A 13,293-nucleotide genomic window follows, 5' to 3' on the forward strand; every position below is an offset into this window, starting at 1 on the left:
GGCCATATGTATTTAGTGCTGCCCATGCAAAGCTGGGATGGGTTGCTAGTGTGTGTGTGTGTGTGTCTATATATATATATATATATATATATATATATATATATATATATATATATATATATATATACTAACGTGATTTTGTGTGTTTAAACTCAGAAATCTCTAACAATGACAAGGAAAATTAAAATATACCTTTAGCACGATTCTGCAAGGTGTACCTACCTGTTTGGAACAATTACATTACCATTACAAGTCAACTTATGGTGTCATAAACAAGAGTTAAATGACACAGCACAGTATAATAAAGCCTGTGTGTCAAAATTCTGTTTACAGAGCTGATTTGTCTCTGCAGGATCAGTAATCTGTTCCCAAAATACTTTAAATATTCTTAAGTCTTGAATAAAACAGAAACAAATGGATTTCAGAATTTCACAATAGCCACATAACCAACTTTACAGCTGCAAGATTGGTTGAAACTTGATGAGAGCTGTCATTTGCAGCACACAACAAATGAGTGAAAATGTTTCACAGTAACTTAAAAACTTTGATTTTGTCAAGATGAAGAACTTTTGCTTCATTAATTGCATTTTTTTGTAACATATCCAGTAACAGAAATAAAAATATGATTCAACATTTCAAATACATATTTTATTAATGCAGGAGTGATTACAGATAAGAGTTTATAATCTGCTATGGATGTCACAGAAAATAATATGAAATTTGTTGAATTCTGTAGATATTTTATATTGCATGTAAATACAATTATCAATATCCTAACTGTAGAATACATATATAATTTTATTCGTAGCAAGGAACTTTTGTTTCATTAACAGTTTTGATAATTAATTATAGCATCTTATTATGAACAATATTGTAAACAATAGTAATATCTGTAGACGTGAATTAACATGAATCTTTCTGTTGGTCATACACAGGTAAATTCAAGAGATATTTAGTCTTGAAATATTTACATCTGTTATGACCTTTAAAAATTAGGATTTATATCAGTTTTGCAATGTCTAGAATTTTACTGATATTTTGAAAATGTATTTAAAGTATACTCTGCTCGTTACATTTCAAGGAATTACTATGATGCATGACACATATAGGTACCAACTGCTACAAGGATTAATATGTTAACAGTTTTTTGTTTTTTAAAGGTAACAGAGAAGGGAAACATGTTGGGCTACTCTTGGGCTTGTAACATGAAATATTTAGCCTAAACTATTACCTTATTTGTACCATTGAATGTGCTTTCAAGAACAATTTCAGTTACACACTAACAGCATATTACATATGGTACAACTGTATATGAACTAGATTTATTCCAAAATAACTAATTCAGTTCTCTACATCTTTTCTTTTTTTTATTTCTTTTGAAAATAACACTACTTTAATTAAATTGAATTTTGTCTTGGCATCAGGTTTTTGTGCACGAGAGCCCATATCTAAGACAACCCACATCAAAATCTATAGACCAAGTTACATAACAATGAATATCTTACTATAACTTCTGATTTTTGAATCTGAGACATTAAATACCATGACGTCATTTGTCGTATAACATTAAGTGATTTCAGTTTTATTATTTAATGGTACATGAAAGTAATTTAATTTTTTGGTAGTAGAAGCAAATAAATGTGATCAACAAGACTAGTCAGATGTATTTTTCTCACAAACACATACATTTAAATAATGTTTCAAAATTTAAAATATACCTCATATTCAGTGCAAACTTTTCATAATGCTCTTCATCCTGTACCTGTCACATAAGCAGACCCAGCAGTTCCACTACTGCCATTTTTACAAAATGGTTTATTTATGTTGAGATGGCTGCTCCATTTAAGGGACAATTATATAACCTAAATTTTGGCAATAATTACTATTAGCAATCTGGAGCACAAATCAACAGATGATTGGCAACAGTTAGCTGTTACCTTCTGTCTGATATGTAAACTGCTGTTCTTATCCACAAAAAGTTCTTATTCCCTGCAAATATTTGTGACTACAATGATAAAACATGTTTCTTTTTTTGCTGATGAGTAACATTACATTGACACAGTTTCTTGGAATTGGACTCATGTATAGTAATTATTACTTAAAAAGATGTTTTCACAATGACAACGTAACATTTTATTCGAATATGACTACTTATTGCACTGATAATTATAGTAAAATCATCCACTCTAGTAAAACATTGACATCATATAGGAGCAAGATCAGAATATGCCATAAAGTACTCATAATGAATTCTGTATAAAATACAGTCAGATAGTTAGTATTTGGGTATATGTTAAGGAAAATGTTTTGGCAACTAAATTTTTATTCAAAGGAGTCTTCGTATCTTATCAGAAACTGAGAATTCATAGTTTCCTTTGTGCGTGATAATTTTGTTTCCATATTGACAAGCTACTTTGATATAGGTTATAAAAACAGTAGTCATTCTTTAAATTGTCTACATTTTCTTTACATTTATTGAAGAATTCCATTCCTATCTTCTCATAATAAAAATTAAAGTCTTCCAGAGGAAACAAAACTGCTAAATTTTTAATTGGTTGCAACAGTGTCATTATTCTATTAATGTTTGATTCACATTTACATCTCATTTCCTGATTTGCATGAGAAAACATTTTTAATCTGAATTCTAGGCCCAATATTAGTGCACTTATTTATGCATTACCTGACTATATAAGCACTTAAAAATATTATGTTAAATTAAATGTTAGATGTTACAGTCACATACTGGTTAGAGACACTGGTAATCAAAGAAAATTGGAAAAACTTGCTGATGAATATGTTATTAATTGGAAGTCACAAAAACCTGTTTACCAGTCCTTACAAGCATTATGCATGATGAAAATCAATAGGCATTCGCTCCTGAGAGTATATGAGTTGAATACTTCACTTAGCTCTAACATAGTAGTTTCAATAAATATCTCACAAGAAAGAAAGCTTCATAAAGGCTGTATGTATGATACAAAAGTGATATATTTTTATTCATTATTGAAATAGACTTATGAAATTTTATGTATTTTATCTAGGCTGAGATGTTCCATCACAGAATATCATCCTCATTCCTTGATTATATGCCCACACTTTGCACATAATTTGGGCATATCATTCACTTCATCTGAAAAAAAAAAATTAACAGAGTTGAAAATAGCCTTTGTAAAGCTAAGTTGAGAGAATTTTAGAGAAATATCTGCCATTCGTGCATTTTTTTGTTATTCATTTATGCACATGTAAGTGATATGAAGAAAATATCTGTCGATATGTGGAGATTATATTAGCTTTTTCGAAAAAAATATTGAAGCCAAGTAAAATCTGTTATATTGTCAAGATACAGTATAAATAGTGGAAACAAATTACATAAAAAGATACTGATGAATGTGAAAGGAATGAGGGGTAGGCATAAATGATTTGAGTGATGTAGAATAAATAAGTCGACACCGTACACTAGACAAGAATGTCAAATCAATTCACAAAACATTGTTATTTTTTAGAAATAAAGTCTTCTAAATCCTGCCTTCTGAGCACCTGTTTTACATTATTGTATTATAAATAACAAGAAAGAGTAAATGTTCAAGTAAGTAAGTATAAACATACATACATCTGAAATGAGGCCACTGCATGTCACTTATATTCATTTTTGCCTTATAAATATTTTGTTGACATTAGCTACATTACTCTTGAAGATTATTCTGTAGGACAATAAAGAGTTGAATGATGAAAAATATACTATCATTATTGTTTGCATATCAAAGGAAAAGTGACTCTTCTAAGAACAGTTGTAGTAGAACACTCTCCTTTGAATGATTTAGTTAAGTTTGGATTCAGTTTTACTCTTCTTCTTTATTAGTACAGAAAACAAAACAGACTCTTCAAGAACTAGAAAATTGGATAAATAATAATGCTATGAAACTAAACTTAACAAAAACTCAAATTGTACACTTCAGGACCAAACAAACTGTTGAATATGTAACACAGTTAAGTTATGAAGGCAGATAACTGATAACTGCAGAATCTGTCAGATTTCTGGGAGTGACCATAAACATGGATTGGCTACTGAAGCAGTTAAATAGTTTTGGTTATGCAGTAAGGATTCCAAATAAAGTAACTGACTTAGCTGTTAGGAGAATTGTGTATCATGCATATTTTATATGAGTTGTAAGATATGGGATAATTTTTTGGGGAGTTGAAAAAAGAAGCCTCAACCGAGTGTTCAAGCTACAGAAAAAAATTATCAGAGCTATGACTGGAACAAACAATAGACAATCATGCAAACATTTATTTGCAAGCCTTGACTTACTGACAGTTCCTTCCATGTTTATATATGAAACACTTCTCTTTGAGTTAAAAAACCCACATCTTATTGAGGGAAATTCATTTTCACATACTTATGAAACAAGACAAAAGCAAGATTACGTGATAACTTGCCACAGATTAACATTATTTGAAAATACTCCATATTACATGGCTTTGAAGCTTAGCAAAAAAATCCGTTCAAAGTTGAAGCACTGCAAGCTAGAATCCACGTGGGCAAACATTGAAAAATATTTAAAAAGCAAATGCTACTACAATGTGGATGATTTTATAAATGAGGAAGACAAGTAGGAGATATTGCATCTGTTTTGTTTTCCTGTTTTTGCTACATTACGTTCTATGTGTATGCTTATGTTCCCTTTTAATGGAGACATATGTTCTTTTTATATGTGTCCATACATATGAACTATGTACCATGTGAACTATGTATCTAAATATCTAGATGTAAACATATATACTACTTTTATGAAAGTATATTGTCTTTGAAGTATGTCCATATTTATAAGTTACAGAAACAAACATGAAAAACACTTTAAAAGAATCATTTCAAATGAGTGCTGAAATTTTAAGAAAAACGAAGAAATCTAACATGTAATTACCTTTTTATATTGTAATGTGCTTCTGGGAGCATCCATATGTGTTATTTTAATGTATCTTGTTTTAGTTATACCGGTACTTAGGTAGGCATAGAATTATTCATTGATGAGTCACAAATGTTTCAATCAAATGATTGTATATAAAATGTCATGTGAAAATAAAGATTCTATTCTATGATATTCTATTCTGTTCGTCTATCTGCTTCCATATTCCTGAATCAGACTGTGAACCATTGACCTGCTTCATGTCTGTCTCTCGACCATTCTTCTTCTTCTTTAATTACAGCTTCTGATATTTCTCCCTTCTTCTGTATGGACTTCCTTAATGTCTCTGTCCATCTCTTCCTAGGTCTTTCTCTTACTCTCTGTCTCCTGTTAACCTTTCAAGAGATACTAATTTTAGGCGCTCTTTCCTCTCTGTCTCATCATATGTCCACACCATTTCATATTTATTGTTACTGTCTCATCCTGAAGTTCCAAGATTCACAATCATTTTCTGATTTCCTCATTTTTGATTCTATGCTTACTTTTCTTGCCTTTGATATCTATTAAAAACTTCCTTTTTACTGTACATACTCTCCTCAATCTTTCTAGTATTTGCATATTAGACAATTATTATTTATTGTGTAGATCCACATATACAATTCATAGCAATGTTGACACAATGAAGTACAAAAGTAATAAGCAAGTGCTCTGGACTCCTAAAGATGGCTCCTAAAGATCTCCACACTGGGCTTAGGTTAGCTCTGGAATATGAGGAAATTGACAGGGTGACAGGGTTGAGGGATCAAAAACATGTATTTGCTTCGAATGTGAAATGTTTTATCTGTGGACGAACAGGTCACATGCAGTGGCAGTGCTACCAGCCATGAAGGAGTAGTGGAGTTAACAGAGGTGGCCAGCAATATAATGGGAATGCTAGTAGGGAAGGAGAAGGTCAACAGCAAGGTTACAGGGGTGGTAATAGATGTGGTACAGGGGGAAGAAAGGGTCCGTTAAACTAAGGAGGGAACCCCAGGGACTCCAACAGGAATTCCCAGTAAAACTAAGTGCAGTGAGAACGAGTACAGAGATGGAATGTCCCATAATGGGTGTGACAGATGGTAAGAAACACAAAGTTTTGTTGGACACAAGGGTGCATGTGTCAGTGGCCTTAAGAGAATTAAGGAGGCATTGGGACCCATCACGTTATAATTTGGGTGGGGTAGGGGATAGAGATATACAACCATTGAGGTCAGTCATAATGCGTTTTTGCTTCAAAACAACCATATTTAAGCATTTTCTGTCACGCTTTCGTATGAATCAGCTGCACAATGATTGCGACTCATGCTATGGCGTGATATGAAAAGTTCATTGACTGGAAAAAAGCATATGGGGCCTGTAGATGGCAAAAGAAATTGTCAAAACTGGTTGATTTGAAAAAAAAAAAATATCTTTAAGTGTACAGTTGTTGGTAACGTTTATTGAATTGAAAAGGATGTACCAGCTGATTTGCCGTGGCCGTAATGGACCATCTGAAATTTAAGCAATGTGTAAAGTGGTGTCTCACGTAAATGAAGCCAACAGCATGATGCTAGGGCTGGACTTTCTGCATGAACATCATGCCATAATTGAACCTTGACAACATGTAGTATGACTTATTGGGAATACATTTCGAATAGGGGACACTGTGTTCAATGTCGATCATCTGCTAGGAATGTCTAACGTACAAAACAGTCCAGTTGAACCACGAGCAATGATATTAAGGCTTGACACATGTGACTCTGTGTTAGGAGCACTGGGAAATCGCTATGGGCGAATGTGGAGCCTGAATTACCAGTTAATATATTGTGTGTTACACAAGAGAGTAGTGAAATATTGGATGCGGCATGTTGTTTGGTGTAATGTGATACTTTACGTGTACAAGACAGGGGCAGAAACAAAATGGTGCCCATCAATGTGAATAATTTTGGCTCCAAAGAAGTTACGTTATTAAAAGGTACGTTACTGCCTACGTTGGAGATTACGAATGAGGAAGATTGCCACACGGGGATGTTGGCTGTGATGAGGCACAGGATGCTACCAGGACTGCATTTCGTAAGAAACTGTAGCATTTCAGGGGAATGGATAGGATATATGGAGGACCTGTTGCTATAATTTCAAGATTTGTTTCTTCCACAAATTTCATTGCCTAATATGCCAGTAACCCAATAAAGCATTCTGACAGTAAAACAAAGCACCAGTGTATTGGAGGCTGTACAGAATCCCATGATCCTGCAACCAGTTTTGACAGAATTTATTAATCAACAGTTGGCTGACGGGATTACAGATTGGAGTACTAGACCCCAAGGGGCCGGAATTGTGATAGTGCCAAAAAGTCTATGGCGGCTCACAAAAAAGTATCGGTTTAGTTGTGATTCCAGAATGAAATTTTCACTCTGCAGCGGAGTGTGCGCTGATATGAAACTTCCTGGCAGATTAAAACTGTGTGCCCGACCGAGACTCGAACTCGGGACCTTTGCCTTTCACGGGCAAGTGCTCTACCAACTGAGCTACCGAAGCACGACTCACGGCCGGTACTCACGGCTTTACTTCTGCCAGTATCTCGTCTCCTACCTTCCAAACTTTACAGAAGCTCTCCTGCGAAACTTGCAGAACTAGCACTCCTGAAAGAAAGGATATAGCGGAGACATGGCTTAGCCACAGCCTGGGGGATGTTTCCAGAATGAAATTTTCACTCTGCAGCGGAGTGTGCGCTGATATGAAACTTCCTGGCAGATTAAAACTGTGTGCCCGACCGAGACTCGAACTCGGGACCTTTGCCTTTCGCAGGCAAGTGCTCTACCAACTGAGCTACCGAAGCACGACTCACGCCCAGTACTCACAGCTTTACTTCTGCCAGTATCTCGTCTCCTACCTTCCAAACTTTACAGAAGCTCTCCTGCAAAACTTGCAGAACTAGCACTCCTGAAAGAAAGGATATAGCGGAGACATGGCTTAGCCACAGCCTGGGGGATGTTTCCAGAATGAAATTTTCACTCTGCAGCGGAGTGTGCGCGTTGTGATTACTGCCACCTAAATAGTAATACCGTGACAGATGCCTGCCCAACTCCAGATATCACGGAGACAATAGTATTGGGGCAAGTGGATACGGCCCCAATTTGCATTGTTGCCAGATGTATACAAGATGGCGGCGATGACGTCATCCAAGATCGCGTTGTGTAGACACGGCAACAGCGCATGACGTTATCCAAGATGGCGGCTGTGACGACATTCAAGATGGCGGCGTTTGGCGGGAAGATAGGTCAATTGATGTACATCCACTAACCTAATCCCCTCCCCTCTTCCAGAAAAATGACGGGAAGTTCAAATTCCAACAGGATAATGCATCACACCATAGTTATCTCAACTAACCTAAGAAAAATCACGAGAAGATGGGTCACTGGAACTACCTCAACTAACTTAAGTCATCCAGCTACCACCTCTTCCTAGGAACTGGCACCAAGTTTGAATTTTGGCGGCAAAGAAAGGTCACTTGGGGTTTCTCTAAGAAACTAAGAAAATTGTGGGAAACAAAGCTCACCACCACTAACCTAAGTCACCTGACCGCCACCTGTTCCTAGGGATTGGTGGGAAAAGGACTCAGCCTGCACTGGGCTGCTGGAGAAGAAGGAGTGTACTTCCTTTATTTTGGAACAATTTATTTAGGGATGGAGTATATTTATCACAGTGATACAGAACACACACTCTGACACGCCACACAGCATACAGACCTGCAAATTACTCCGAAATAACTCATGTATAATACTCTACACACACACTTGATAATTGTAAATTGTCAAAATGCATTGTACAGCCTACAGACATGCAAACCACTCGTAAGTAATGAGACACATTTATGTCCAGAGAGCAAACAACTCATAAATTGTCAAAATAATAATCCATCTAAAGGACTGCAAACATGCTTGCTAATCGTCAACTGCCGAAATCATGCACCCGTCTTATTTAAACAATTAGAGGCATCACCACCATCCAGTGTGTTCACCACGATGTCTGCACTTCAACTGACCTAGTACACAGTACCACCACCAGACGGTGCTGTCTCCTGTTCCGTGATGTAATCCAAGATGGCAGCCATGATGGCAGCTCATGACGCAAGTACCGTTATCCAAGATGGCGGCAAACAGTGTGTTTTTCAAAAGGTCTAGACCTAGTACACAGTACCACCACCAGATGGTACTGTCATCCCTCCCGTGACCTAATCCAAGATAGTGGTCTGGAGGGGGAAAATGGCGCGAAAATGAATCAGCCTGCACTGGGCTGCTGGGGAGAGTAAGAAAGGAGTGTACTCTATTTATTTTGGAACATTTTATTTAGGGATGGAGTATATTTATCACACTGACTCAAAACACTCTCCCTGATGTGCTCGGGGTCACAATACACACTCGGCAGACCTGTAAATTACTTCTAAATAATGCTCTCCACACACGCTAACAACTCCTAATTTACCCAAATAATAGTGCAGTACACTGATGTGCAGACACGAAATCAACTTGTAAACTGTCCAAATAACGCATAGCACAGCTTACAGACCCACTCGCAAAATAATGCAACAGACATGTAGTAATGTGAGCAAGCACCCTCCGCACCCCCTGTCCAAGAGACTGCACATGAGGCTACATTCAGCTACAGCGAAGTGACGCGCCTATCAGCTGTCAAACCATGCACAGCTGCCCTCAAGTATGGGGCAGCGACATCCCTTTCATACTTGATACCTGTGAAATTCCTCTCGAAATACGTGTTCACCTATGCACCATTGCTGATGCGACCTGGCAGGAGCGCAGAAACTCCAGGGCGCGCTCGCCGTCACAGCTGCGAGCCGCCGCCAGACACAGGTGAAAGTTGTTTCTGTTTTTGAGTATACAGTCGGTGTTATTCTGACGTCACAGAACTCCAAGGCATGCTCACGCCAGTCTCATACATGAGACGCTTCGGGGAAGCACGTGTCTTTACCGTTGATGACAGAGTAGCACAGGGTGCATTGTTCCTAGCGCAACATGAGAGATGTGTCTAACTGTGCTTAACTGCCCAGCGTGACTGACGCATCGCCGTTAAATGCACACTCGTAGAAAAAAACTCTCGCAAGTGCATCGAACAAGGTTCTCAATCTTATGCTGATGTCAGATGACTATGTAAAAATAAGAATCGAGAATTGTATAGTGTCCCAGAAATATTTAACGCTCGCTTTCTTGATGTCTCAGCTTGTATGCACAGAAATTCTTGCCTTAACAGAACCTGTTTACGAAAATAGAGCAGAATAACGTCGAATGCAGTCTTCCTCACGGACCTAACGTGGTACCCTGTCAATCACGTGTTACCCTACCTGCTTTCAACATACACAAAAGTTCCCTCCGCTATGTAGATGCTCTTATATCCCAGCACAAAGGATGTGAATGAATCGAGAATTACGGTTGGCTCTTATCGAATTTACCTGCCGAATTCCTATTGTGGCCAAATCGAAGCACCATCTGCCTTTTTTCCTTCTGCAGACTTGACTTTCAGCAGTTATTTCACACATATCGCCATATTCCACGGGAAATTAAATCTTACAAACTACTATACATATCGTCAAATACGTGAAGACTCTTACTCATTTACACTGTTCTCCCACTGAGGACAGGAGCTTGAATAGCAGAACATGAAACCGACCTCCGACCCATCAATATATCACTGCGTACCCAACATAACGTAAAATATGGAAAGTTTCCTACTCAATTACACTGCTCTCCCACCGTTGACAGGACCTTGAATATTAGTCCGCGAAACCGATCTCCAACCCAGCAATATATCACCATCCACCATGTCGATGCAGTAACCATACAATTCGTATTCTGCACCAAACAAAATCATCCCTTTTACATCATTCATACATACACCGTGAAGATGGACAGTACCATATATATTCTCCTCTCAGCACTAGATATTTTGCCACAGCCAACGATCACAAGTCATCCACTCCTAACACGCGACCAGAGCACCCACAGCAGACCGAAGTCGCTCTCAGAACTATTCTACAAATTCGGGATCGTTTCCTCTCAGTGCAAACATGTTACTTTTTTTTGCTCCGAACCTGCTTCCTTGCTTGCTCGCTTTTCTACACACATATCCAGACTCAGGGATTACAAGAACACATGTGTTTTATCGCATAGTTTGCCATAATATTATAACATTTTCGCAGTACTTCTCGATATTAAACACTAGGCAGCAATTCCCAAGATATAGACCGGAAATTAGTTCTCTACAAACTCGAAACTTTAGCTAGGTGGGGCCTGCTGTAAACCACTGACTAACTAGAAACTTGTCACGTCCATGAAGACGTTTACTCGGCAACTCGAAACAAATAGAGGAAACTGATATTTCCACTCTCAAATACCGATGTCGGTGATTTAGTAGATTCCAAATCATCCCCGTAATTTACAAGGTCAACTAAAGTGTTTCTCATGTCTAGAGAACCAGTAAACGTGTCTTCCACATGCTAACTGCACACACCACAATCGATCTTCTCTCAACTAAATAAAGGCACAAAATATGCAGAAGCAGTCAACTGAACAAATTACATGGACGGGAATGACAATCCAGCACAAACGCACCGCCATATTCAATCTTCTCAAATTTCCACGCAATCACAAAAGCTATCCAACACATACTAAGTATTAGTTCGCTATTTGGTCGTCTGGAGGACAACACGGTTAATTCAGCTACATTCCTAGACTCCATGAGGCATGTCCAGTCTGACAGCTCCTACCGATAATCGCCCCTGCACAGCTCACTGGCGCTGCAGGCCGAGCACGTACATTTAGAGTGTTTATCCTACTAAATCAGTCACATATATATTTTATCCCTGTACTTATAACTAAATGTTATGATCGCAGCCTCAGTTGAACGACATTCGACAATGAACAAAGTATCGGAAATACACTCTGTTGACGGCTGTGGCTCTGGAAATAGAAATATCAGTACCATTCTTATGACTTGACATACTCTTCCCATGATATCACAGCACTCCACGTCAAATCCATACCTTCCTTACGACTGGACATAGTCACTTCCTTTGCACATGCCAGAGCACAAACACATACTTTATAAGTCTGATGCCCAAATGTCAACATATCATGCACCCCGCTACTACTACCTAAGTATAATACTTCGTCAATAACCGGTCACTGGCGATACGAAATAATGCTGAGAGAAAATCAACCATGGATGGATCTGGTACCGTGCACCACAGAATTTGAATCCCTTCACGAGTGGACGTGGTTGTCTTGTTTGGTTCGTGACTCTGTTGCCTGTTCTTGTTGTGTCGGAAGGTCCTTCTTTGGTCGTGTCCGTTCTCTCCCGTTGTGTTGTTGTTCGCGGGCTGCTCCGCGGGTCCCGCCGCGTTTCCGTCTCTACAACCCCGTGACCGTTCCGGTCGCCGTTACAACATTTTGGTGACGAGGTAAACGGTGGTCGTTATTGGTTTGGAGGCAAAGTTGGTCTGTCTGCTGGAGCAACAGCAGCAGCTCATGCAGCAGCAGCAGCTCCAGTTAGACATCTTACAAAAGTCACTGCAGTTGCTAATGGACAAAGACGATGCCCGGGACGCGTTACTACAACAGCTTCAGAGTTCTCGGGTGTCCGATGCTTTCCCGCGTCCGCCGTCGTTTCTACCCTTTAATGACGCTAAAGAGGACTGGGAAACCTACTTACATCGGCTGAAACAATATTTCACGGCTATTCAAGTCACGGACGACTCCTTACAGCAGTCGTTGTTTCTGTCTTGGGACTCTCCAGACACGTTCTTTCTTCTCCGCAAGTTGGCACCGTTGTCCGATCCTGTGGCCCTCTCTTTCCAGGAGATCTGCCTTTTGCTGACAAACTATTATTCCCAACGCTATCATGTGGTCGCCTCCCGGCTGGAGATCCACCAGTACCATAAACAGCCTGGTCAATCGTATTGTTCCTGGATCACGGACTCGCAGGGTCTCAGCCGTCGATGCAATTTTACGTGCACCAATCAGCAGTGTGAGGCTTCGTATGCGGACTCCCTGATCCGGGATGTGGTGGTTCAGCTGGCTCCCAATCCTGAGGTTCGTACTGCGGCGTTGAAACTAGACAACCCCTCCTTGGAAGAGATTCTCTGCATTGCCCACTCCTTTGAAATTGCTCAAGCGGCTAACGAACGTCTTATGGCGCGACTGCAGGTGGCGATGATCGCAGCATGATGGCGGGTTCCACCCTTGCGACGATGACGTGGCCCGGCCGACAGAGGCCAGTGCTGTCAGGACTCCTCATTGTCCGACGTCTCTATGGCATCGTTGCCTTCAGTCGCCCCTCGTCGCCAGTCACGTGGCCC

General features: G+C 39.1%; 1 protein-coding gene and 1 non-coding gene across 3 annotated transcripts in view; both read right to left on the reverse strand.

Annotated features, from left to right (window-relative positions):
- Nucleotides 1-817: 817 nt before the first annotated feature.
- LOC126249747 (histidine decarboxylase) overlaps nucleotides 818-13,293 on the reverse strand; it is a 413,856-nt gene continuing 401,380 nt past the window's right edge. For both annotated transcript variants that reach the window (XM_049951428.1, XM_049951427.1), the window contains exon 16: nucleotides 818-3,130. In XM_049951428.1, coding sequence (XP_049807385.1) covers nucleotides 3,072-3,130 — 59 coding nt within the window. In that variant the 3' untranslated portion in view covers nucleotides 818-3,071. The remainder of the gene's footprint in view (nucleotides 3,131-13,293) is intronic.
- Nucleotides 7,387-7,461, reverse strand: Trnas-uga (transfer RNA serine (anticodon UGA)). The gene has a single exon. It is a non-coding gene; the product is annotated as a tRNA-Ser (tRNA).

The sequence above is a fragment of the Schistocerca nitens genome, chromosome 3 (genome assembly GCF_023898315.1).
Source record: "Schistocerca nitens isolate TAMUIC-IGC-003100 chromosome 3, iqSchNite1.1, whole genome shotgun sequence".
In the NCBI taxonomy this organism is placed as follows: Eukaryota; Metazoa; Arthropoda; class Insecta; order Orthoptera; family Acrididae; genus Schistocerca; species Schistocerca nitens.